A 27444-nucleotide genomic window follows, 5' to 3' on the forward strand; every position below is an offset into this window, starting at 1 on the left:
GACTGTGTGTATACAGCGAGAGGGGCTGTGTGTATACAGCGAGAGTGGCTGTGTGTATACAGCGAGAAATGCTGTGTGCATACAGCAAGAGGGGCTGTGTGTATACAGCAAGAGGGGCTGTGTGTATACAGCAAGACAAGCAGTGTGCACACAGCAAGAGGGGCTGTGTGTGTACAGCAAGAGGGGCTGTGTGTACACAGCAAGAGGGGCTGTGTGTATACAGCAAGAGGGGCTGTGTGTACACAGCAAGAGGGGCTGTGTGTGTACAGCAAGAGGGGTTGTGTGTGTACAGCAAGAGGGGCTGTGTGTATACAGCGAGAGGGGCCGTGTGTACAGGAAGAGGGGCTATGTGTATACAGCGAGAGGGGCTGTGTGTACACAGCAAGAGGGGCTGTGTGTATACAGCAAGTGGTGCTGTGTGTACACTGCAAGAGGGACTGTGTGTATACAGCAAGAGGTGCTGTGTGTATACTGCAAGAGGGACTGTGTGTATACAGCGAGAAATGCTGTGTCTATACAGTAGAGGGTCTATGTGTATACAGCAAGAGGGGCTGTGTGTATACAGCAAGAGGGGCTGTGTGTATACATCAAGAGGGGCTGTGTGTATACAGGAAGAGGGGGTGTGTGTACACAACAAGAGAGGCTGTGTGTATACTGCAAGAGGGACTGTGTGTATACAGCGAGAGGGGCTGTGTGTATACAGCGAGAGTGGCTGTGTGTATACAGCGAGAAATGCTGTGTGCATTCAGCAAGAGGGGCTGTGTGTATACAGCAAGAGGGGCTGTGTGTATACAGCAAGACAAGCAGTGTGCACACAGCAAGAGGGGCTGTGCGTGTACAGCAAGAGGGGCTGTGTGTACACAGCAAGAGGGGCTGTGTGTATACAGCAAGAGGGGCTGTGTGTACACAGCAAGAGGGGCTGTGTGTGTACAGCAAGAGGGGTTGTGTGTGTACAGCAAGAGGGGCTGTGTGTATACAGCGAGAGGGGCCGTGTGTACAGGAAGAGGGGCTTTGTGTATACAGTGAGAGGGGCTGTGTGTGTACAGCAAGAGGGGCTGTGTGTATACAGCGAGAGGGGCTGTGTGTATACTGCGAATGGGGCTGTGTGTATACAGCAAGAGGGGTTGTGTGTATACAGCAAGAGGTGTTGTGTGTATACAGCAAGAGGGGCTGTGTGTGTACAGCGAGAGGGGCTGTGTGTATACAGCGAGAGGGGCTGTGTGTATACAGCGAATGGGGCTGTGTGTATACAGCAAGAGGGGTTGTGTGTGTATACAGCAAGAGGGGTTGTGTGTATACAGCAAGAGGGGCTGTGTGTACACAGCAAGAGGGGCTGTGTGTACACAGCAAGAGGTGCTGTTTGTATACTGCAAGAGTTGCTGTGTGTATACTGCAAGAGGGTCTGTGTGTGTACAGCAAGAGGGTCTGTGTGTATACAGCAAGAGGGGCTGTGTGTATACAGGAAGAGGGGCTGTGTGTATAAAGCAAGAGGGGTTGTGTGTATACAGCAAGAGGGGCTGTGTGTATACAGCAAGAGGGGCTGTGTGTATACAGCAAGAGGGGCTGTGTTTATACAGCAAGAGGGGCTGTGTGTATACAGCAAGAGGGGCTGTGTGTATACAGCAAGAGGGGCTGTGTGTATACAGCGAGAGGGGCTGTGTGTACAGCAAGAGGGGCTGTGTGTATACAGCAAGAGGGGTTGTGTGTATACAGCAAGGCAAGCTGTGTGCACACAGCAGGAGGGGCTGTGTGTATACAGCAAGAGGGGCTGTGTGTACACAGCAAGAGGGGCTGTGTGTATACAGCAAGAGGGGCTGTGTGTACACAGCAAGAGGGGCTGTGTGTGTGTACAGCAAGATGGGCTGTGTGTGTACTGCAAGAGGGGCTCTGTATACAGCAAGAGGGGCTGTGTGCATACAGCGAGAGGGGCCATGTGTACAGGAAGAGGGGCTGTGTGTATACAGCGAGAGGGGCTGTGTGTATACAGCGAGAGGGGCCGTGTGTATACAGCAAGAGGGGCTGTGTGTATACAGCGAGAGGGGCTGTGTGTGTACAGCAAGAGGGGCTGTGAGGATACAGCAAGAGGGGCTGTGTGTATACAGCGAGAGGGGCTGTGTGTATACAGCAAGAGGGGTTGTGTGTACACAGCAAGAGGGGCTGTGTGTGTACAGCAAGACGGGCTGTCTGTATACAGCAAGAGGGGCTGTGCGTGTACAGCAAGAGGGGCTGTGTGTATACAGCAAGAGGGGCTGTGTGTATACAGCAAGAGGGGCTGTGTGTATACAGCAAGAAGGTCTGTGTGTATACAGCAAGAGAGGCTGTGTGTATACAGCAAGAGGGGCTGTGTGTACACAGCAAGAGGGGCTGTGTGTATACAGCAAGAGGGGCTGTGTGTATACAGCGAGAAATGCTGTGTGTATACAGCAAGAGGGTCTGAGTGTATACAGCAAGAGGGGCTGTGTGTATACAGCAAGAGGGGCTGTGTGTACACAGCAATAGAGGCTGTGTGTATACAGCAAGAGGTGCTGTGTGTATACTGCAAGAGGGACTGTGTGTATACAGCGAGAAATGCTGTGTGTATACAGCAAGAGGGGCTGTGTGTATACAGCAAGAGGGGCTGTGTGTATACAGCGAGAAATGCTGTGTGCATACAGCAAGAGGGGCTGTGTGTACAGCAAGAGGGGCTGTGTGTACACAGCAAGAGGGACTGTGTGTACACAGCAAGAGAGGCTGTGTGTGTACAGCAAGAGGGGCTGTCTGTATACAGCAAGAGGGGCTGTGTGTGTACAGCAAGAGGGGTTGTGTGTATACAGCTAGAGGGGCTGTGTGTATACAGCAAGAGGGTCTGTGTGTATACAGCAAGAGGGACTGTGTGTATACAGCAAGAGGGGCTGTGTGTATACAGCGAGAAATGCTGTGTGTATACAGCAAGAGGGGCTGTGTGTATACAGCAAGAGGGGCTGTGTGTACAGCAAGAGGGGCTGTGTATATACAGGAAGAGGGGCTGTGTGTATACAGCAAGAGGGGCTGTGTGTATACAGCAAGAGGGGCTGTGTGTACAGCAAGAGGGGCTGTGTGTATACAGCGAGAGGGGCTGTGTGTACACAGCAAGAGAGGCTGTGTGTATACAGCAAGAGGTGCTGTGTGTATACTGCAAGAGGGACTGTGTGTATACAGCAAGAGGGGCTGTGTGTATACAGCAAGAGGGGCTGTGTGTACACAGCAAGAGGGGCTGTGTGTATACAGCGAGAGGGGCTGTGTGTATACAGCAAGAGGGGCTGTGTGTACACAGCAAGAGGGGCTGTGTGTACACAGCAAGGGGGGCTGTGTGTATACAGCGAGAGTGGCTGTGTGTATACAGCAAGAGGGACTGTGTGTATACAGCAAGAGGGACTGTGTGTATACAGCAAGAAGGGCTGTGTGTACACAGCAAGCGGGGCTGTGTGTACACAGCAAGAGGGGCTGTGTGTATACAGCGAGAGTGGCTGTGTGTATACAGCGAGAAATGCTGTGTGCATACAGCAAGAGGGGCTGTGTGTACAGCAAGAGGGGCTGTGTGTATACAGCAAGAGGGGCTGTGTGTATATAGCTAGTGGGGCTGTGTGTATACAGCAAGAGGGGCTGTGTGTATACTGCAAGAGGGACTGTGTGTATACAGCAAGAGGGTCTGTGTGTATACAGCAAGAGGGCCTGTGTGTACACAGCAAGAGAGGCTGTGTGTATGCAGCAAGAGGGGCTGTGTGTATATAGCTAGTGGGGCTGTGTGTATACAGCAAGAGGGGCTGTGTGTATACAGCAAGAGGGGTTGTGTGTATACAGCAAGAGGGGCTGTGTGTATACAGCAAGAGGGGCTGTGTGTATACAGCAAGAGGGACTGTGTGTATACAGCGAGAGGGGCTGTGTGTATACAGCAAGAGGGGCTGTGTGTATACAGCGAGAAATGTTGTGTGCATACAGCAAGAGGGGCTGTGTGTACAGCAAGAGGGGCTGTGTGTATACAGCAAGAGGGGCTGTGTGTATACAGCTAGTGGGGCTGTGAGTGTACAGCAAGAGGTGCTGTGTGTGTACAGCTAGTGGGGCTGTGTGTGTATATAGCTAGTGGGGCTGTGTGTGTATACAGCAAGAGGGGCTGTCTGTATACAGCAAGAGGGGCTGTGTGTATACAGCATGAGGGGCTGTGTGTATACAGCAAGAGGGGTTGTGTGTATACAGCAAGAGGGGCTGTGTGTATACAGCAAGAGGGGTTGTGTGTATACAGCAAGAGGGGCTGTGTGTATACAGCAAGAGGGGCTGTGTGTATACAGCAAGAGGGGCTGTGTTTATACAGAAAGAGCGGCTGTGTGCATACAGGTAGATGGGCTGTGTAAATACTGCGAGAGATGTGCTCTCACAAAGCCCAGTATAACTGCAGTAAAACATCCCTACTTTTATGTTCCTTTCCCCTTGCAAGATTCCATTTGCCTTCCTCATTATTTGAACTGGCATACTGACGGATTGTGAGTCATGTCCCTGGACAGCTAGGTCCCTTTGCACTGCAGAGTTCTGCAGTCTCTCTCTCACGTGGATAAGTTCACGTTACACTCCATCTGCCAATTTCTTACACAATCATTAATCTATTTGCCTTTACAGGCTCTGCATTCTCTTGACAACTTACTTTGCTACCTATCTTGGTGCCATGGGTAAATTTGGCCACCATATATTCAGCCCTCTCGTCCAAGTCACTGATGTAGACTGTAAACAGTTGAGACCCCGGCACTGATTCCTGTGGCACCACAGTGGTTACCTCTTGCCAACCTGAAAAAGACCCACCCCTCTGTACCCTCTGCGTCCTGTTAGCTAATCAATCCTCTGCCCATGCTAACCCCCAACATTTCACCATGATCTCTTCCTTAATGTGACACCTTATCAAATGCCTTTTGGAAATCCAAGTACACCACATCTCCAGGTTCCCCTTTATCCACCTCGCTTGTTACTTCCTCAATAAATCAGCTGAACGGGGGCGGCACGGTGATGCAGTGGGTTTGCACCACTGCCTCACAGCACGGAGGACCCGGGTTCGATCCCGGCCCTGGGTCACTATCCGTGTGGAGTTTGCACATTCTCCCCCGTGTCTGCGTGGGTCTCACCCCCACAACCCAAAAAGATGTGCAGGGTAGGTGGATTGGTCAGGCTAAATTGCCCCTTAATTGAAAAAGAAAGGAATTGGGTACGCTAAATTTATAAAATATTTTTTTTAAATTAGCTGAACGATTTTTCTTTCACAAAACCATGTTGACTCTGCCTGCTCCCTTCATGATTGTCTAAGTATCATGCTATCACCTCCTTCATACTGGATTCTCGCAATTTCCCGGTTATTCGGTCAACTTGCCTGTAGTTTTCTGCCTCCCTCCTTTCTTGAATAAAGGTGTTACATTGGCCCATTTCCACGGCGTCACCGTGGAGCCCCCGTTCGGCTGATTTATTGAGGAATTAACAAGCGAGGTGAATAAAGGGGAACCTGTAGATGTGGTGTACTTGGATTTCCAAAAGGCATTTGATAAGGTGTCACATTAAGGAAGAGATCATGGTGAAATGTTGCGGGCCGCTCCAGCACTGCGTCTCCAGCTTGAGAGAGTGCAGAAAGGAATGATGTGAACGGTTCAAGGGGCTGAGGTACTTCAGTTGAGAAAATAGATTGGAGAAGTTGGGACTGCTCTTCTTGGGCAAAGAATTGTCAGAGTTGTTCAAGCTCACGAGGTGTCTGGGCAGAACAGGTCAAGAGAAACATCCCGCTCCTGAAAGGATCGGGAATGAGATCTACGGCAATTTGCAAAAGAAAGCAAATCGATAGGAGGAAATACGTTCACGCAGCGAGGTCTGGAATGAACTGTCTGAGAGTGTGCTGGCATGATCAACCGCGACATTCAAAAAACAGTTGGCACGTTGTTTATAGGATTATAGGGAGGAGGACGTTGTAAAATAGCCCATTTGGCGAGCTGGTGGAGACACGACGGGCCAAATGGCCTCATTTTGGGCTGGACAAATTTGGTGATTCCGCGAAGAGACTGTGCAGCAAGAGGTCGCGTATATGCAACAAGGCACTGTGTGGGTACAGCAAGCGGCTGTGTGCACACAGTCAGAGGCAGTGTTATGGGGATGGGGCGGGGTATGGACAGAAGAGAGGGATATTGGGGGTCAGGTTCTCATAGGGAGGAGGGACGGGGAAGAGAGATGCTCCATCATTGTCCCAGACTGTTGCCACTGACCCGGAGCATCATATTTGGTTCCTCAGTATGAAAATTCCCACTTTCCAACAATTCACTGAAGGTTTCACTTTATTCCAGATTGGTGTTCCCGTCCCCTGGTGGGAGACAATTGAAATGAAACGAAATGAAAATCGTTTTTTGTCACGAGTAGGCTTCAATGAAGTTACTGTGAAAAGCCCCTAGTCGCCACATTCCGGCGCCTGTTCGGGGAGGCTGGTACGGGAATCGAACCGTGCTGCTGGCCTGCCTTGGTCTGCTTTAAAAGCCAGCGATTTAGCCCAGTGAGATAAACCAGCCCCTTGTTAACACCCTTCTGCCTCACTCTTTTGCCAAGTCACGTGTATGTGAGAGCTCTGGCTTGGAGCTGTGTCCTTTGATCCCTATCCCGAGTCTCCCCGAAGCGCTGTCTTCAGAGTTTGTTTCAGTGTCAAGCAGGGAGTCGAAGCGAGTCCCGTCTACTGAGGACTCACGGCCGGGATACTCCGACCCGGGAATCACGCCCCGACGCCGGCTTCCCCATTCTCCGACGCCGTTTTTCAGGCGCCCGCGGGATCACCGCCACGCCGGTCCGGGGGCCGTTGACAGCGGGCCCCCCCCCCTCCCCCCCCGGCGAATCTCCAGAACCCGATGGGCCGAGTGGCCGGCGAGTTTGGCCGAATCCCGCCAGCGTGGATTACTCACCTCCCACACAGCGGGACCTGGAAGGTGAGTGCGCGGGGGCCGTCCTGGAGGGGCGGGGGGGGGGGATCTGACCCCGGAGGAGGGGGCGCTCCCACGGTGGCCTGGCCCACGATCGGGGCCTACCGATCGGCATGCGGGCTGGGTCCGTGGGGGCCATCTTTATTCCGTGCCTGTAGCGCTCCGCCATATTGCTCGGGGCCCGGCACTTAGAAGGGAACCCCCCGTACATGCGCGGAAATACTCCGGCCGTTCCGTGCATGCGCAGACCCGCGCGGGCTGTTCGCCGCCGGCTGGAGTTGTGGGGACGACTCCGGCGCCAACCTAGCCCCCGAGAAAGGGTGAGAAGTCCTCACCTCCGGGGGCCGTTGACGCCGGCGTGGTTGGCGCCGGTTTTCACGCCGGCTTGCGGACATTGCCCCATTATTAGCAAATCCCGCCCTACGTCTTCACAAAGCCAAAGAGTGGTTCGTTAGAATATGCAACTCACTGCGACTGGGTGTGGCTGGGACAAACTGCTTCAGGGCAACCTAGATAAACACGCGCGTGAGGAAGGAAGTGAAAGTTATGCTGATAGGGTGAGAGGCAAATAGAAACTAATTCTAAGGATGTTTTGTGGCGGGGCCTACTCTCTGGGGCTTCAACCTGTGCCCGGGTGCACTTTTTAAGATACTTCTTTCTTTTCGTTGTTGTTTGGGCTGATTTCTCCTAATTTCTTACTGACAGCAGCCCCCACAGCCCCCCACGCATGAGCCACAGTCAGCAACACTGGCAGGAGGCTAGGTGTGCAGACACATACGGCCTTCCTGAGAGTGAACAGACAACTTTATATCGACTCCTTCAGTCTCATTAAGTATTCCAAGGCCGGAAAAAGCAAAAGTAGACATGAAGCTGCGTACAGTGATATGGGCGGCACAGTGGTTAGCACTGCTGCCTCACAGCGCCAGGGACCCGAGTTCGATCCCGGCCTTGGGTGACTGTCTGTGTGTGGAGTTTGCACGTTCTCCCCGTGTCTGCGTGGGTTTCCTCCGGGTGCTCCGGTTTCCTCCCACAGTCCGAAGATGTGCAGGTTAGGCGGATTGGTCATGATCAATGGCTCCTTCGTGTCCAAAGGTTTGATGGGGTTACGGGGATAGGGTGGAGGATTGGGCCTAGGTAGGGTGCTCTTTCAGAGGGTCAGTGCAGACTCGATGGGCTGAATGGCCTCCTCCGCACTGTAGGCATTCTGTGATCAGGGAAGGTGGCCAAAAGCGTGGCCAAGGAGGTAGATTTTAAGGAGCACCTTAAGGGGTAGAGGTTATGGAGAGGATTCCCCGAGGCATGATTCCGGCCTTCTTCGCATTGCCCGACTGCAGCTCGGCTCATCTCTTGGCTTTCGCTCAGCAGGCCGGGCCCTGAGCCTCGATGACCCTGCCTGCTCCTGGCTGGCTGCCAGGCTGCTGGCTATCTGGCCTGGTGACCTCCGTTCTTTTGGGGGTTGGTTGCCCGTCCTACCTCCTCACACTTAGCCTGGAGGTCCAGAGTTGTCCTGCTGCTCCCCTCGACGGCTGTCCACCAGCGCCTCCTCCTGGCCTCGCTGAACGCTTGGCGGCTGAGGCGGACTTACATTTTGAGGGCACATACAGACACCTCCCAGTTAGCCCTCCCCCCTACTCCGAAATTGGCCGGGCCCCACGCTGCAGTCCTGTAAGTCCGCATCCGCTTAAGGGGTTTTTGAATGCAAGCTGTTGCTGAGATTGCTTTTATCATGGAATCATCGTAGAATTTACAGTTCAGGAGTCCAATCAGCCCATCGAGTCTGCACTGGCCTTTGGAAAGAGCACCCTACCCAAGCCCACACCTCCACCTAATCCCCATAACCCGATAACCCACCCAACACTAAGATTTTGGACACTATGGACAATTTATCATGGCCAATCCACCTAACCTGCACATCTTTGGACTGTGGGAGGAAACCGGAGCACCCGGAGGAAACCCACGCAGACACGGGGGAGAACGTGCAGACTCCGCACAGAGAGTGACCCCAGGTGGGAATCGAACCCGGCACCCTGGAGCTGTGAAGCAACTGTGCTAACCACTGTGCTACCGTGCCGCCCTTTACACTTGCATTATGCATACCGACGCGTAAGTTAAGAATGTTTGAGGTCACGAGCGGCTGACTGAAACATTCACCTGCCCACGGTATGGGCAGCCTTGGGAGGTCGACAGCCAGGCCCGGTGCGCGAAACGTGTGGAGTTTGCAGGCCACAGGCCTTGGGAGGCACATCGCCGGCTGCAGCTGGTGAATCACACACTGAGAGGCTGGATGAAGTGCTGGAGCCGACACCTCCCCTCCCCTTGCCGCACCCTCGGGAAAGGCGGCTGCTTGTCAGCAGGAGCCATGTGCAGATGCAGACCTGGGAGACTGCAGTTTCCATGGCGACGGGAGCAGCAGGCCCAGGGTGGAGGCAGGCTTGTTTTTCTCAGATAAGGCCCTTCAGCTGGGGTGTGGGGAAACACCACTCGAGAGGCACCAACAGAAATAGTTATCTCGCATGACTTTTTTTTTTTCCGTGAACTGGCGTCTGTAAACGCAGCCATTTCCTCGGTGTCAGTTGTCAGCTTCATCGCACTGCAGCTCCGAAGGTTGGAATTAAGAGGGCATCATTTGCGCTGCTGCATCAAAGTTAGTGATAAACCAAACTGTATAAACTGTAAGTACCGATAAGATGTTTATTTCTGGTTCTTCTATTGAGCAAACTATCGCAGGGAGGGAAAATCACCTCATTATCCTTTCCAGATCGAGTCTCGACAACTCTGAGGCCTAAAAGTGAGGGCCTCAAGGCAGTTGCAGCACACGAGGAGGCCATTGGGCCCATTGCGCCTGTGTTGTCCCTTTGAAAGACAATTCCGTGGAGTCGCTTCCCCCTCTATTTTCACCCCGTCACCCCCCCCAAATGTCACCCACGCAAGTATTTATTCAATGTGCTCACAGGTTAGTGTAAATCCAGGGGGGACAATTAACGTTTTTTATTTTCCTGGATGTTCATGACTTATGATACCTTTTGTTTCGTTCTCACAAAAAAGGCTCTTGTCCTTTTCACATCTTGTGATATGAACTCGAGAGCACTGCTCCTGGTAAACTGCTCCAGGAACAGACAGTCACACATCAGTCACTCGGAGAGGTCCAGGCGCAGTAAAGAAGTGTACAATTTTGCCCGAATCACCTCTACCCTCTTTTCTGACCCTCCGAATGTTGAAACCTGAATATCTTGCCATTTAAAACCCGTCAGTATTGAGGGAGTGCTGCATTGTCAGAGGGTCAGTACTGAGGGAGTGCTGCATTGTCAGAGGGTCAGTACTGAGGGAGTGTTGCACTGTCAGAGGGTCAGTACTGAGGGAGAGCCGCACTGTCAGAGGGTCAGTACTGAGGGAGAGCCGCACTGTCAGAGGGTCAGTACTGAGGGAGTGCCGCGCTGTCAGAGGGTCAGTGCTGAGGGAGTGCTGCACTGTCAGAGGGTCAGTGCTGAGGGAGTGCTGCACTGTCAGAGGGTCAGTACTGAGGGAGTGCTGCACTGTCAGAGGGTCAGCACTGAGGGAGTGCCGCACTGTCAGAGGGTCAGTGCTGAGGGAGTGCTGCACTGTCAGAGGGTCAGTACTGAGGGAGTGCCGCACTGTCAGAGGGTCAGTACTGAGGGAGTGCTGCACTGTCAGAGGATCAGCACTGAGGGAGTGCTGTACTGTCAGAGAGTCAGTACTGAGGGAGTGCTGCACTGTCAGAGGGTCAGTACTGAGGAAGTGCTGCAATGTCAGAGGGTCAGTACAGAGGGAGAGCTGCACTGTCAGAGGGTCAGTACTGAGGGAGTGCCACACTGTCAGAGAGTTAGTACTGAGGGAGTGCTGCACTGTCAGAGGGTCAGTACTGAGGGAGTGCTGCACTGTCAGAGGGTCAGTACTGAGGGAGTGCTGCACTGTCAGAGGGTCAGTACTGAGGGAGTGCTTGACTGTCAGAGGGTCAGTACTGAGGGAGTGCTGCACTGTCAGAGGGTCAGTACTGAGGGTGCGTGCACTGTGGGAGGGTCAGTACTGAGGGAGTGCCGCACTGTCAGAGGATCAGTACTGAGGGAGTGCTGCACTGTCAGAGGGTCAGTACTGGTGGAGTGCCACACTGTCAGGGTCAGTACTGAGGGAGTGCTGCACTGTCAGAGGGTCAGTACTGAGGGAGCGCCGCACTGTCATAGAGTCAGTACTGAGGGAGTACTGCACTATCAGAGGGTCAGTACTGAGGGAGTGCCGCACTGTCAGAGGATCAGTACTGAGGGAGTGCCGCATTGTCAGAGGGTCAGTACTGAGGGAGTGCCGCACTGTCAGAGGGTCAGTACTGAGGGAGCGCCGCATTGTCAGAGGGTCAGTACTGAGGGAGTGCTGCACTGTCAGAGGGTCAGTACTGAGGGAGTGCCGCGCTGTCAGAGGGTCAGTACTGAGGGAGTGCTGCACTGTCAGAGGGTCAGTGCTGAGGGAGTGCTGCACTGTCAGAGGGTCAGTACTGAGGGAGTGCTGCACTGTCAGAGGATCAGTACTGAGGGAGTGCTGCACTGTCAGAGGGTCAGTACTGAGGGAGTGCCGCACTGTCAGAGGGTCAGTACTGAGGGAGTGCTGCACTGTCAGAGGATCAGCACTGAGGGAGTGCTGTACTGTCAGAGGGTCAGTACTGAGGGAGTGCTGCACTATCAGAGGGTCAGTACTGAGGAAGTGCTGCACTGTCAGAGGGTCAGTACAGAGGGAGAGCTGCACTGTCAGAGGGTCAGTACTGAGGGAGTGCCACACTGTCAGAGAGTTAGTACTGAGGGAGTGCTGCACTGTCAGAGGGTCAGTACTGAGGGAGTGCTGCACTGTCAGAGGGTCAGTACTGAGGGAGTGCTGCACTGTCAGAGGGTCAGTACTGAGGGAGTGCTTGACTGTCAGAGGGTCAGTACTGAGGGAGTGCTGCACTGTCAGAGGGTCAGTACTGAGGGTGCGTGCACTGTGGGAGGGTCAGTACTGAGGGAGTGCCGCACTGTCAGAGGATCAGTACTGAGGGAGTGCTGCACTGTCAGAGGGTCAGTACTGAGGGAGTGCCACACTGTCAGGGTCAGTACTGAGGGAGTGCTGCACTGTCAGAGGGTCAGTACTGAGGGAGCGCTGCACTGTCAGAGGGTCAGTACCGAGGGAGTGCCGCACTGTCAGAGTGTCAGTACTGATGGAATGCTGCACTGTCAGAGGGTCAGTACTGAGGGAGTGCCACACTGTCAGAGGGTCAGTACTGAGGGAGTGCTGCACTGTCAGAGGGTCATTACTGAGGGAATGCTGCACTGTCAGAGGGTCAGTACTGAGGGAGCACTGCATTGTCAGAGGGTCAGTACCTAGGGAGTGCTGCACTGTCAGAGGGTCAGTACTGAGGGAGTGCTGCACTGTCAGAGGGTCAGTACTGAGGGAGCGCCGCACTGTCAGAGGGTCAGTACTGAGGGAGTGCCGCACTGTCAGAGGGTCAGTACTGAGGGAGTGCTGCACTGCCAGAGAGTCAGTACTGAGGGAGTGCCGCACTGTCAGAGGGTCAGTACTGAGGGAGTGCCGCACTGTCAGTGGGTCAGTACTGAGGGAGTGCCGCACTGTCAGAGGGTCAGTACTGAGGGAGTGCCGCACTGTCAGAGGGTCAGTACTGAGGGAGTGCTGCACTGTCAGAGGGTCAGTACTGAGGGAGTGCCGCACTGTCAGAGGGTCAGTACTGAGGGAGTGCCGCACTGTCAGAGGGTCAGTACTGAGGGAGCGCTGCACTGTCAGAGGGTCAGTACTGAGGGAGTGCTGCACTGTCAGAGGGTCAGTACTGAGGGAGTGCTGCACTGTCAGAGGGTCAGTACTGAGGGAGCGCTGCACTGTCAGAGGGTCAGTACTGAGGGAGTGCTGCACTGTCAGAGGGTCAGTACTGAGGGAGTGCTGCACTGTCAGAGGGTCAGTACTGAGGGAGTGCTGCATTGTCAGAGGTGCTGTATTTCAGTACAGACATTAAACTGAGGCTGTCTCTGGTGGATTCCCCGGCTCTCTATAAAATAAAGAGCCGGTGAATTCTGTCAATGCCCTATTTACCCTTCAACCAAAATCACAAAATAAAAAAACAGACGGTTGAGTCGTGATTGCGAGTTGTGTGTGATTACTCCTTGGCTGAGCTCTGCTCTCAGGTGAGCATTTGATTCAATGTTCTTTGGTGGGTTGGTCTCCATTCAGACTCAGCAGGCCCAAAGCCTGCACTCAGAGAGGCCTCAACTGGGGAGGGGCTGCCAAACTAGGCCTTAGGCTCCGGATTTGCTTTTGTGAAGGGCGCCAGACTTTGAAATACCGGCCTTGCCCGAACAACCACTGCCGTACTGGATGCTTAAGCATCCATTCAGCCACCTCTACAACTGGCAAGGCACCAACAGATTTCCCTAGCCCCGTGCTTGAGCTGGCAGCCGTGTGCGGGAGGGCACCTCGCGTCCACTGGTTCACCTCGAGAGTTAATGAGAAACTGCCTGAACAGAATGCACTCCATGTGTCAGCAAAACACACTTGGCCAGCGAGAGGGACTAACAATGGGCCGCAAAATCCAGTTCCAGTGTCCAACTGTTCAGCACAATGCATCCCGCCCACAACGCACAATGGGGCGCGGGGTGGGGGGGGGGGGGGGGGGGGGGGGGGGGGGGTGGTCATTGCTCCTCTCCTAAGCCTGTTAATAATTAAAAGGTCGAGCAAAGCAATAATGGAGAGGGCTGGGCCGAGTTTATTTGTCCCATGAATCACACAGCGTGCATCATTGCAAAGGCAGCTCTCCAGGAACGTTGACGGGTTTCCAGACAAGATAGTTATGTAAAGTTACCCTGCCGTGGGTTATTCATGCTGCTCACTGTACACCGACAACGTTGATCTGTTACTCCGTCAGTTCTAATCTCCGGGGATGCTGCCTGGTATGGAGGGTGTTAGCTGTGAGGCGAGGTTAGATAAACTCTGTTCTCACTGGAACGACGGAGGTTGTGAGGCGACCTGATAGAGGGCTACAAGATTATGAGGGGCATGGACAGAGTGGATAGTCAGATGTTCTTTCCCAGGGTAGGAGAGTCAAGTACCGGGGAACATAGGTTTAAAGTGCGTGGGGAAAAGTTTAGAACAGATGTGCGAGGTAGGTTTTGTACACAGAGGGTGGTATATATATGGAACTCGCTGCCTGGGGAGGGGGTGGGAGCAGGTACCATAGCGGCATTTAGGGGACATCTATACAAATATATAAATAGGGTGGGAATGGAAGGATACGAACTCTGTAAGTGCAGAGTTTTAGTTTAGGCAGGTACCGTGGTCGGCACAGGCTTGGAGGGCCGAAGGGCCTGTTCCTGTGCTGTATTGTTCTTTATTCTTTAGACTCTTGACTTAAGGCTCTTCGCTACACTGCGGGAGAGATCTGCGATCTGTGCGTCAAACACTGCCCCAAGTGAGACGGAAGAGGGGAGCCGGAGCTATGGCAACTGTGGTGAGGGTGTGGGTGGCTGCTGAACAGACCCTAATTTCATCAACCTGGCTCTCGTGCCGGAGGTTGTGAAGGAGAGATGGGAAGTCCCCTTCCCAGAGGGTGACGAGAGGAGGCCGTCTCGGGCCACCCCTGTTCACTGTCACCTCCCTTCGCCCCCAATTACTCCTCTCCTCTTACCTCCTGCTCCCCCTCCATCCCAGGGCCTCCATCTTGTGGTATTATCATACATGAAGGCAATGCAAGGGTTAATGAAATGTATACAGACAGCCACTGGAGGGAGCAATGCAAGGGTTAATGAAATGCACACAGACAGCCACTAGAGGGAGCAATGCAAGGGTTAATGAAATGTATACAGACAGCCACTAGAGGGAGCAATGCAAGGGTTAACAAAATGTATACAGACAGCCACTCGAGGGAGCAATGCAAGGGTTAATGAAATGTATACAGGCAGCCACTCGAGGGAGCAATGCAAGGGTTAATGAAATGTATACAGGCAGCCACTAGAGGGAGCAATGCAAGGGTTAATGAAATGCAGACAGACAGCCACTAGAGGGAGCAATGCAAGGGTTAATGAAATGCAGACAGACAGCCACTAGAGGGAGCAATGCAAGGGTTAATGAAATGTATACAGGCAGCCACTAGAGGGAGCAATGCAAGGGTTAATGAAATGTATACAGGCAGCCACTAGAGGGAGCAATGCAAGGGTTAATGAAATGTATACAGGCAGCCACTAGAGGGAGCAATGCAAGGGTTAATGAAATGTATACAGACAGCCACTAGAGGGAGCAATGCAAGGGTTAATGAAATGTATACAGGCAGCCACTAGAGGGAGCAATGCAAGGGTTAATGAAATGTATACAGACAGCCACTAGAGGGAGCTCACCCTCTGAGTATACAAGGGATGACGCTGAGCCTTGTGGGACAGACAGACAGAAGGACAGAAGGTGAAGGTTGGAGAAGATGATGAGAAATGAGAGAGGGCAATTGTGTTTTGGAAAATTCCATTAGTTAGAAATAGCATTGTTTAATATAGTAACCTTCTACTTTCAGAATGTGAACGAATCTTAGTTAGCAGCGTAATAAATTTATAGTTTTGTTTGTTCACAAAGCTTTCTGTTCTTTATTCAACACTATGCATCCAAACTATCCAGGTAAAAGCAGAATAGAGAGCACATCTCATGTCTTCAAGGAGCACATCTTTGAGGGTCAAGTTCTGGAGAGGACAGCAGACCACAACGAGCAAGACCCTGGCAGGAGGATATTGGAGGGCACCCCCTGCCCACCACTCCCAATTGATCCAGGAGCTGGACCCAGTCCTCCCCGAGGCTGCCATGCCCCACCAGCTCTGTGTTGCCCAACCTTGAGGAAGAGGGCATCTGTTCCCTTGGCCATGAGCGATGGCTTACGAGACGCCATCGAGATCTCCGGGTGATTTCTGAAAAGAGCCTTGACTGCCCCCAATGGGGTGAGGTGTGAGGTCCCCACTGAAGGTGGCACCGATTTCCATCAGAGTGGAAAAGCTGCGGGCAGACGGGTTTTTCATGAGCCGCTCATGGTCTTAATTGGCAGCCCCCCCCCCCCCCCCCCAGCCCTCACCCACCGAAAATGTAGAGAAACCCAACCCCCACCCTTAGGAATGTACCCATGTCTCCCTCCAACCAGCCCCTGGGAGGTGTTAGAAGCCTCTGACCATGTCTCCGTCCCTCACTCCCCGCACGCTGGGAAGTGACCTTCTCCCGTTTGGCGCCTTGCGGCCAAGATGGGGAACTGCCCGTGCAGAGCCATCGTGGGCACTGTGCCGCTCTCCCTGCCTCATGCTAACTTTCTCTAAGCTCACACTGCAAGCCACAGGTGCCAAGCAAGGAAACTAGTGGATCTTCTGTGGCCTCCATACACACTAAGTGGTTGCTGTATCCTGGGGTCACCAAAGGCGTTATATCAGAACGCTAGTCCCATTATTTCTGCAAGGGCTTAATGCAATATCAGTCCAGATCGATATTTATACTCCTTAATTCTCACTGCTGAAGGTCAAACGTGAGGAAAATCAGACTCCTAATTCTCAATGTAAATGTCAGAGAGCGTGGTCTGTATAAAAGGCAGCCATTCAGTCTAGTGAGTGTGTTCTGGCTCTTTGCCAGACCAATCCAGCACTGTTCACATCACCCCCATGCAGCTTGCTTCCCAGCTCCCCACTCCTCGCTGACCAGATCACAAAACCGGGGAATTGTGGCGATGGTGAAGAAGGCCATTCGGCCCATCGAGTCTGCGCGGCTCTCCAGCCGAGACCATCGTGACTCAATGCCGTTCCTCTGTCTTTTTCCCCGGTACGCCTCCACATCGTTTCTGTTCAAGTGATCATCTCACGTCCCTGTGGAAAGGTTTCTCATCTCTGGAACCTTTCTTGTGAACCTCTTCCTCCGCACTCGCTGCAATGTGTTCACACGTGAATCGTGACGAGGATGCAGGGATCATGGGCCGCACGGTAGCATTGTGGATAGCGCAATTGCTTCACAGCTCCAGGGTCCCAGGTTCGATTCCCGGCTTGAGTCACTGTCTGTGCGGAGTCTGCACATCCTCCCCGTGTGTGCGTGGGTTTCCTCCAGGTGCTCCGGTTTCCTCCCGCAGTCCAAAGATGTGCAGGTTAGGTGGATTGGCCATGCTAAATTGCCCTTAGTGTCCAAAATTGCCCTCAGTGTTGGGTGGTGTTACTGGGTTATGGGGATAGGGTGGAGGTGTTGACCTTGGGTAGGGTGCTCTTTCCAAGAGCTGGTGCAGACCTGATAGGCCGAATGGCCTCCTTCTGCACTGTAAATTCTATGAAATCTATGAAAATCCTACAGCAAGATCTGGACAGGTTGGGCGAGTGGGCAAACCAATGGCAGATGCAGTATAATTTGGATAAGTGTGAGGTTATTCACATTGGAAGCAAAAACAGGAAGGCAGATTACTACCTGAATGGTTGTAAATTGGGAGAGGGGAGTGTGCAGCGGGACCTGTGTGTCCTTGTGCACCAGTCGCTGAAGGTCAGCATGCAGGTGCAGCAGGCGGTAAAGAAGGCTCATTGTATGTTGGCCTTCATTGCGAGAGGTTGAGAGTATAGAAGCAAGGATGTGTTGCTGCAATTGTACAGGGCCTTAGGGAGGCCACACTTGGGAGTATTGTGTGTTGTTTTGGTCTCCTTCTCTGAGGAAGGATGTTCTTGCTGTCGAGGGAGAGCAGCGAAGGTTTACCAGACTGAATCCAGGGATGGCGGGACTGTCATATGAGGAGAGATTGCCGAGGTTGCGATAGTTCTCGCTGGAGTTCAGAAGAATGAGGGGGGGAATCTCATAGAGACTTATAAAATTCTAACAGGACTAGACAGGGTAGGTGCAGGGAAGATGTTACCAATGATGGGTGTGTCCAGAACCAGGGGTCACAGCCTGAGGATTCAGGGTAAACCATTTTGGACAGAGCTAAGGAGACATTTCTTCACCCAGAGATTGGTGAGCCTGCGGAATTCATTACCACAGGAAGTAGTTGATGCTAAAACATTAAATATATTCAAGAGGCGGCTGGATATAGCACTTGGGGAGAATGGGATCAAAGGCTATGGGGAGAAAGCAGGATTGAGTTGGACGATCAGCCATGATCGTGATGAATGGTGGAGCAGGCTCGAAGGGCCAAAAGGCCTCCTCCTGCTCCTATCTTCTATGTATCGATGTATGTATCCTTCCTGTAGTGTAGCGCCCAGAACAGTACTCCATGGGCGCGATTCTCCGTCCCCCCCCCCCCACGCCGGTTGGGAGAATAGTGGGAGGGCCTCCCGACATTTTTCACGCCCTCCCGCTATTCTCCCCCCCCCCCCTCGCCCGACCCACGTCACGAATCGCCGCTCGCCGCATTTTACGGCGAGCGGCGATTCTCCGCGGCCGATGGGCCGAGCTGCCGGGCCTTTACGCCCGTTTTTGCATGGCAGCAAACACACCTGCTTGCTGCCGTCGTAAAAGCGGGCGCTGGAGGCCCGTTTGGGGCGGGAGCACCACCGTTGTGCTCGGGAGGGGACAGGCCCGCGATCGGTGCCCACCGATCGTCGGGCCTGCGTCCAAAAGGGACGCACTGTTTCCCCTCCGCCGCCCGACAAGATCAAGCCGCCACATCTTGTCGGGCGGCGGTGGAGACATGCGGAACTGCACATGCGCGGGTTCCGTCAATGGCGTGATGACGTCACCCGCGCATGCGCGGGTTGGAGCCGGCCGCACCTCATCTTGGTGCGCGGCCTTAACTACGGTTGTTAAGGCTGCGACGCCGTGATTCCCGGGGTCCCGCTCCTAGCCCCGATGGGGGGGGGGAGAATTGGGTCCCGGGAACGGGCGTGAAGGCTTCCGTGAAACACGGCCAGTTTCACAGCAGCCTTTACGACTCTCCGCATTTGCAGAGAATCTCGCCCAATATTCCAGCTGATGTCTAACCAGTGTTTTGTATAAGTTCAGCATATCCTCCTCGCTCTGCTATCCTATGCGACTATTAGTAAAGCTGTATTCTTTTTTAAATGGTCTCTCCACCTGCATTGCTCCCTTTAATGACTTATATACATAAACACACAGGTCCCTTTGTTCCTGCACAATTATTTCATATCGCCTGTCCATGTTCTCCCGACCAAAATGAACCTTTTCAAGTTTGAACTTCACCAGTCTGTTGGCTTTAATTTTTAAAAATGAATTCTTTGCTGAGACACAGTTGTCGCCAGCTGTTCCCCCCATTACGTATTTCCCTTGAGCGGTTTGCCCCCAGGCCAGTCCAGAGGGCAGTGAAAGGGGCGGCCGCCTTAAAGCGTTCAAGTCTGGAGTGGCACGAGGGCGGGTTAGGCCTCCTCCCCTGGAACAGGAACAGAGGCGGCTGGGGAAACCTCAGCCGGTCTGCCAGCATCTTTCAGGAGCGAGGGAGCGCTCACGCTTCGAGTCCACCGGCTCGAGGGGCTGGTTTAGCTCACAGGGCTAATCACTGGCTTTTAAAGCAGACCAAGCAGGCCAGCAGCACGGTTCGATTCCTGTACCAGCCTCCCCGAACAGGCGCCGGAATGTGGCGACTAGGGGCTTTTCACAGTAACTTAATTGAAGCCTACTCGTGACAATAAGCGATTTTCATCTTCATCAGAACTGAAAGGAGGGAGAGCTGCAACAAGAAATAGCGCCCCCTGCTCCAGAATCCCCGGTACTGCGCCTTCCCTGCAGATTGGTTTTCAGAATAAGAACGAGGAGTCGGCCATCTGGCCCCTCGAGCCTGCTCCGCCATTCTTTTGTGGACTCAGCGCCACTTTCCGGCCCGAACACCAAAACCCTTTATTCTTCAAAAAAAACTATCTATCTTTCCCTTGAAAACATTTAATGAAGGAGACTCAACTGCTTCGCTGGGCAGGGATTTCCATAGATTCACAACCCTTTGGGTGAAGAAGTTCCTCCTAAACTCAGTCCTAAATCTACTTCCCCTTATTTTGAGGCTGTGCCCCCTGGTTCTGCTTTCACCCGCCAGTGGAAACAACCTGCCCGCATCTATCCTATCTATTCCCTTCATAATTTTATATGTTTCTGTAAGATCCCCCCCTGCGCATCCTTCTAAATTCAATAATGAATAATGATTCCCATGATTGGGACGAGTTTACATTCCAGGATTATTCATTGAATTTAATATCCACTAGCTGCTGTGATCGGCGGAGTACAAGTTGAACGCATGTCCTCAGAGCATCTTGCTGCAGGCCTCTGGTTCCATTACCACGACATCAGCATCTCCCACATTTAACAGCATTCTCAAAAAGACAGCAGCAGGCCCGAGCCAATGTGCTGCATTTGTTAGTTTGATTTGATCACCATGTCACTGGCTCTGAGCTCCCAGCTCCATTGGAAAGAAACTCTGGCCGGGATTCTGCGATATCGCGGCCAAATGTTGACGCCGGCGTCAGAAGCGGTGCGAGCGATGCCGGCCTCGACCTGCCTCCAGGCCCAGTAATTCCTCAGGGGCTAGAATGGCGGCAGACTGCCGTGCGCTGCTCCGACGTCGAAAGCCGGCCTGCGCGGCCGTCTCCGACCCGGCCCCCCGCGCAACATGGCAGAGCCCTACCCGGCGCGGAGGAACATGGGTTCCCCCCAAGAATGAGCGGCCCGCCGATCGGTTGCCCCTGATCCCGGGCATGCCCACCGTGGAGGACCCCCCCCCCCCCCGGGTCAGATCCCCCCCCCCCCCCACCAGCACGGCCCTCGCAGCCAGAATGCCGAGGCCCGCCGGGTGGGACCACACGCGAACGACGCCGGCCGAACCCGGCGGGCACTCGGCCCCTCGAGCGCGGAGAATCGCCGCGGGGGGGGGGGCCGCTTTCAATGGCCCTCGACCGGCGCTGTGGCAACCGCGCCGGCGCGATTGTTGCCGATTCTCCGGTCACCGGAGTCGGGGCAGGGTGGCGGGATTCCCACGTCCCTCCGGCGAATCTCCAACCCGGCACGGGCTCGCAGAATCCCAGCCTATATTTCTGCTGCACTTGCCTTAACCTACTTTTCAACTCAGAGATATGTTCTCTTTGGTATATCAGCAGCCAATTTGCAACAAGTGGTAAAGGAGTTGAATGACCAGGTAATCTGTTTTGATTGAGGGAAGAGAGTTGGACAGGACAACTTCAGAATAGGATGATGAGATCTTTAATTTTATCCCACTGCAATGGAACTACCTCACTTTCATGTTTAATCTGAAAGACAGCGGGCGCGATTCTCCCAGACAGGGAGAAATCGTAAGGCTGGTGTCAAATCCGGGCGGGTTTGACGCCAGCCTCCCCCTCCCCGACCGGGAACCGATTCTGGTCCCCGGTCGGGGCTAGCATGCCGCCGGCGTAAACTCCGGCATCGCGGGCTTAACGAATTTCGTTAAGCCCGCTTGCCAGAGTTTGCGCCGACTGACGCATCACATGACGTCATCGCGCATTTGCGCGAAACCCGCGCATGCGCGGGCCGGGATGCCCCTCAGCCGCCCCGCGAAGTGATACAGCGGGGCGGCGGAAGGACAAAGAGTGCGCGGGTATCGGACCCGCTGCCCGCGATCGGTGGGCACCGATCGCGGGCCCATGGCACCCTTGGCACGGCCGTGGTACTGCCGTGCCAATCGGTGCCATGGTTTTAAAAATCGGGACTTTACGGCCGTTTTTACGAACGGCCAGACCAGGTGTGTTTGCCGTTCGTAAAACAGCCGTAAAGGGCTTGGAACTCGGCCCATCGGCCAGCTGAGAATCGCTGCTGGCCGTAAAAAAACGGCGGCAGCGATTCGTATCGGGAGTCGGGCGTGGGGGGGGGGGGGGGGGGGGGGGGGGGAGAATAGCGGGAGGGCGTCAGACTAGCATGGCCGTAAAATTTTACGCACCCCGCTATTCTCCGCACCGTCGTGAGTGTGGAGAATTACGCCCAGCGTGTCTGACAGTATAGAACACTGTCAATACTGCACCTCTCACAGTTTAGGGTGTTCTCAGTACACATCCTTTGACAGTGCAGCACTCCCTCAGTACTGACCCTCTGACAGTGCAGCACTCCCTCAGTACTGACTCTCTGACAGTGCAGCACTCCCTCAGTACTGACCCTCTGACAGTGCGGCACTCCCTCAGTACTGACCCTCTGACAGTGCAGCACTCCCTCAGTACTGACCCTCTGACAGTGCGGCACTCCCTCAGTACTGACCCTCTGACAGCACAAAGCTTCCTCGGTTCTGACCCTAGAAATTGGTAAAGTCTGGGCACGATCTGTACATTCCTCACAAGTCTAATAAACGCAGAGAAATTAAAGCCTTGTTTTCATTCACAGAGCAGAAAGGATCACACAGCCTGTGCAGGATGTCAGAGAAGGAGCAAGTCTTTCAGAACGCATTGACGTTCATCGTATAACTGGTACAGTATGCGTCTGTAATCTGTTGCGCAGACTTCACAATGTTAATGCTCTCTCCTTGTAATTGTACACACTGACGGTCAGCAGAAATATTCACCGCTTGAACTACATTAGCTCCTTCGACACTAAACCGGTCTAAGATGATCAGAAAGGGCAAGACCAGCAGCGGGTCCTTGAGCCAGACTGAGGGGACGGACCCAGAAGATTGAGATCCAGCTGGTAGAAATTCATAGAAATCCTTCATAAATTTCAAAAGATCAGGGGCAGCACAGTGGCTATCGCTGCTGCCTCACAGCGCCGAGGTCCCAGGTTCGATCCCGGCTCTGTCCGTGTGGGGTTTTCACATTCTCTCCGTGTCCCTGCGAGGGTTTCACCCCCACAACCTAAAGATGTGCAGGGTAGGTGGATTGGTCACCCCAAATTGCCCCTTAAATGAATAAATAATTTTAGAATAATCTCATCACTTGCCCAAAATAAAACTTTGATCGAAAATACATCGATCATCACAAGTTGCGACTCAGGTCATTCCAGAAAAGCCACCCAAGCATCCGGCTTTATTTCGAGAAGGTCAATTTGAAAAATAGGGACGTTTCGCTCACCCTGCACCGATCTGTGGTTAGACCACATTAAGAGCACTGCGTGCGGTTCTGGTCATCATATTATAGAAAGGATATGGAGGCACTGGAGACGGGGGTTGGGGGGAAGGTTAACAGGGATGATCCCAGCAATGCGTGTGTTTACATATCAGGAAAGGATTGACAAGCCGGGCCTCTTTTCTCTTGAAAAAAGGGGGCTGATCAGGTGACCTAATCGAGCACTTGAAAATTCTGGTTTTCCATGGCGCGAATACAGAGAATATATCCTCTTGTGGGGGAGGGGAACAGCATAACTACAGGTCGTTGACATAAGATTGTCACCGAGAAATCCAATCGGGAATTCAGAAGAAACCGGTTCACCCAGCGAGTGGAGAGAATGTGGAACTCGCGACCACAGGGAGTGGTTGGAGTGAATAATATGGCTGCATTTCAAGGGAAACAAACAAACATCTGCGAGAGATGGGGATAGAGGGTTATGGTGGTAGATTTAAAGGAATAGGGATGGGAGGGGGTTTGAGTGGCGCGTAAACCCCAGTATGGGCAGGGTGGGCTGAATGGCCTGTTTCTGTGACGGATATCCCACTTTGAAATAAATTTTGAGAGGAAATTCTCAGACCCTCCATGGGGGCAGAAGATTGAGCTCCAGTATAGACATGCGCACAAGGCAAGTTTGTCCACCATGTTACGCACGACCTCTGGCCACTAGGTGGCATTGTAAATCCATCACGTGACCCTGGGAGTTGGGAGCAGCTTGCACTGGGAGATAGACAATAGTTGTTTAGTCCTTTATTATTTAATTGATCCTAGTTATCTAATTACACAGTTGTTTTTACAATACATTATTTTAAACTATATGTTCTATCGTTCATCATTCACTTCACCCAGTCTATTTTTAAATAGATTTATAGTAGCCAATGAGCATGCAATTAAACACACCTCAGGAAGGATTATTGGCCATGGTAGGGGGTTAACAGCACAGATTCACCAGCATGACACCAGGATTTGAAGGGTTAAATTACACGGACAGTTTGCCTTGGTTTGATTTGTATTACCTTGACTTAAGACGGTTGAGATGATTAAAGTACTTAAAAAATATTTGGGTGGGGTAGATACAGACAAACTTACTTAGAAATAGCCTCAGGAAGAAATAACCATGGTTTTCTTTCCCATTTTCCATTCTCTTCCTAGACTCGTTGGCAGATCACATAGAGCGACTGCGATTGTAAACATGCAGAAGGTAGGATTCATATCGGAGATTTTCTACATCTCAATGTGGCCGCCTCAATTCTCGGCTGGTGAAGCCACTTTGGACATGCCAACAGCTGCCGCCTTTGACTTAACTCAGTTGCTGTGGGCTTTTCTGAATGGGATGGACACTCCTGGGAATCCCCTGTAAATACTGACACACTCCCCGGGATTCCCTGTAAATACTGACACACTCCCCGGGACCCCCTGTAAATACTGACACACTCTCGGGGAGCCCCTGTAAATACTGACACACTCCCAGGTACATGCTGTAAATACTGACACACTCCCCGGGATTCCCTGTAAATACTGACACACTCCCAGGTACACGCTGTAAATACTGACACACTCCCCGGGGACCCGCTGTAAATATTGACAGACTCCCGGGGACCCCCTGTAAATACTGACACACTCCCCGGGATTCCCTGTAAATACTGACACACTCCCAGGTACACGCTGTAAATACTGACACACTCCCCGGGGACCCGCTGTAAATATTGACAGACTCCCGGGGATCCCCTGTAAATACTGACACACTCCTGGGATTCCCTGTAAATACTGACACACTCCTGGCACCCCTGTAAATACTGACACACTCCCGGGACACCCTGTAAACACAGACACACTCCCCGGGACCCCCTTTAAATACTGACACACTCCCCGGGGACCCCCTGTAAATACTGACACACTCCCGGGACACCCTGTAAACACAGACACACTCCCCGGGACCCCCTGTAAATACTGACACACTCCCCGGGACTCACTGTAAATACTGACACACTCCCCGGGACCCCCTTTAAATACTGACACACTCCCGGGATTCCCTGTAAATACTGACACACTCCCTGGGGACCCCTGTAAATACTGACACACTTCCGGGGATCCACTGTAAATACTGACACACTCCCCGGGACACCCAGTAAATACTGACACACTCCCCGGGGACACCCAGTAAATACTGACACACTCCCCGGGACACCCAGTAAATACTGACACACTCCCCGGGGACACCCTGTAAATACTGACACACTCCCCGGGGACCCGCTGTAAATATTGACAGACTCCCGGGGACCCCCTGTAAATACTGACACACTCCCCGGGATTCCCTGTAAATACTGACACACTCCCAGGTACACGCTGTAAATACTGACACACTCCCCGGGGACCCGCTGTAAATATTGACAGACTCCCGGGGATCCCCTGTAAATACTGACACACTCCTGGGATTCCCTGTAAATACTGACACACTCCTGGCACCCCTGTAAATACTGACACACTCCCGGGACACCCTGTAAACACAGACACACTCCCCGGGACCCCCTTTAAATACTGACACACTCCCCGGGGACCCCCTGTAAATACTGACACACTCCCGGGACACCCTGTAAACACAGACACACTCCCCGGGACCCCCTGTAAATACTGACACACTCCCCGGGACTCACTGTAAATACTGACACACTCCCCGGGACCCCCTTTAAATACTGACACACTCCCGGGATTCCCTGTAAATACTGACACACTCCCTGGGGACCCCTGTAAATACTGACACACTTCCGGGGATCCACTGTAAATACTGACACACTCCCCGGGACACCCAGTAAATACTGACACACTCCCCGGGGACACCCAGTAAATACTGACACACTCCCCGGGACACCCAGTAAATACTGACACACTCCCCGGGGACACCCAGTAAATACTGACACACTCCCCGGGACACCCAGTAAATACTGACACACTCCCCGGGGACACCCAGTAAATACTGACACACTCCCCGGGACACCCAGTAAATACTGACACACTCTCCGGGGACCCCCTGTAAATACTGGCACGCTCTCCGTGGACACCCAGTAAATACTGACACACTCTCCGGGGACACCCAGTAAATACTGACACACTCTCCGGGGACACCCAGTAAATACTGACACACTCTCCGGGGACCCCCTGTAAATACTGAAACACTCCCGGGGACTCCCTGTAAATACTGACACACTCCCCAGGACCCCCTGTAAATACTGACACACTCCCCAGGACCCCCTGTAAATACTGACACACTCCCTGGGACCCCTGTAAATACTGACACACTCTCCGGGGACCCCCTGTAAATACTGACACACTCCTGGGGACACCCTGTAAATACTGACACACTCCCCGGGACCCCCTGTAAATACTGACACACTCCTGGCACCCCTTGTAAATACTGACACACTCCCCGGGGACCCCCTGTAAATACTGACACACTCTCCGGGGACACCCTGTAAATACTGACACACTCCCCGGGGACACCCTGTAAATACTGACACACTCCCCGGGGACCCCCTGTAAATACTGACACACTCCCCGGGACCCCCTGTAAATACTGACACTCTCCCCGGGGACTCCCTGTAAATACTGACACACTCCCCGGGGACCCCCTGTAAATACTGACACACTCCCCGGGGACCCCCTGTAAATACTGACACACTCCCCGGGGACTCCCTGTAAATACTGACACACTCCCGTGGGACCCCCTGTAAATACTGACACACTCCCGGGGAAACCCAGTAAATACTGACACACTCCCTGGGGACCCCCTGTAAATACTGACACACTCCCCGGGGCCACCCTGTAAATACTGACACACTCCCGGGGACACCCAGTAAATAATGACACACTCACAGGAATCCCCTGTAAATATCTGGCCAATTCAGCAAAGAAAACATCCTGGAAGTGTGGAAATCTTCGAGTTCGGGTCAGTGGTGATAACCTGATTGACATTTTCCACGCTATCTTCAGTTCACTGCTTGTCTGTGACTGGTAATTTGCCTCGGTCTGTGTGTCAGTTCAGCAGTCAGTCAGCAGAAAGTGTTGCTCAGTCAAGCTAACACTGGGAGAGAAGCAGACGGTCAGTGTTTGCAATGCTGTTCCTTGGCCCCTACTTGACCTCGGAACGCCGGACGCACACAGCGGGAAGAATTGCTCCACTAAAATCAATATCCTGGAAACTTCCACCGGCATTGCAGTGATCTCTGTTCTGCAGTTCCTTATATTGCTGATACCCGTTTCGTGTAGATCAAACCATTTGAGGAATGCGCAGATTGCTCAATCATTCATAAATATATATTTCTTTAATTCATTGACAGGATGTGTAATGTAGCTGGCAAGGCCAAAATTTATTGCCCATCCCTAATATCCCTTGCGATTAGTTAGCGCGCCACGTTTTAGACAAAGGAGTGCTCGGCCGTTTCAGAGGTGATTTCAGCGTCACATATTGGGCAAACCAGGAAGTA

At 53.0% G+C, this 27444-nt stretch overlaps 2 protein-coding genes across 9 annotated transcripts in view; one reads left to right on the forward strand and one right to left on the reverse strand.

The window, feature by feature from the left end:
* The window catches only part of lgi3 (leucine-rich repeat LGI family, member 3), a 103538-nt gene that overhangs the window by 62485 nt on the left and 13609 nt on the right, over window positions 1-27444 (reverse strand). The window lies entirely within an intron of this gene.
* Window positions 1-27444, forward strand: part of dmtn (dematin actin binding protein) — a 77250-nt gene that overhangs the window by 13134 nt on the left and 36672 nt on the right. For 4 of the 7 annotated variants that reach the window (XM_038785717.1, XM_038785722.1, XM_038785719.1 and 1 more), the window contains 2 exons: window positions 22251-22333; window positions 24116-24164. In XM_038785717.1, coding sequence (XP_038641645.1) covers window positions 24156-24164 — 9 coding nt within the window. In that variant the 5' untranslated portion in view covers window positions 22251-22333; window positions 24116-24155. Of the gene's footprint in view, window positions 1-9345; window positions 9617-13817; window positions 13880-22250; window positions 22334-24115; window positions 24165-27444 lie in introns of those variants that run through there. The other 3 variants (XM_038785723.1, XM_038785720.1, XM_038785721.1) reach the window with 3 other exon arrangements.

This window comes from Scyliorhinus canicula, chromosome 26 (assembly GCF_902713615.1).
Source record: "Scyliorhinus canicula chromosome 26, sScyCan1.1, whole genome shotgun sequence".
NCBI classification, from domain to species: Eukaryota; Metazoa; Chordata; class Chondrichthyes; order Carcharhiniformes; family Scyliorhinidae; genus Scyliorhinus; species Scyliorhinus canicula.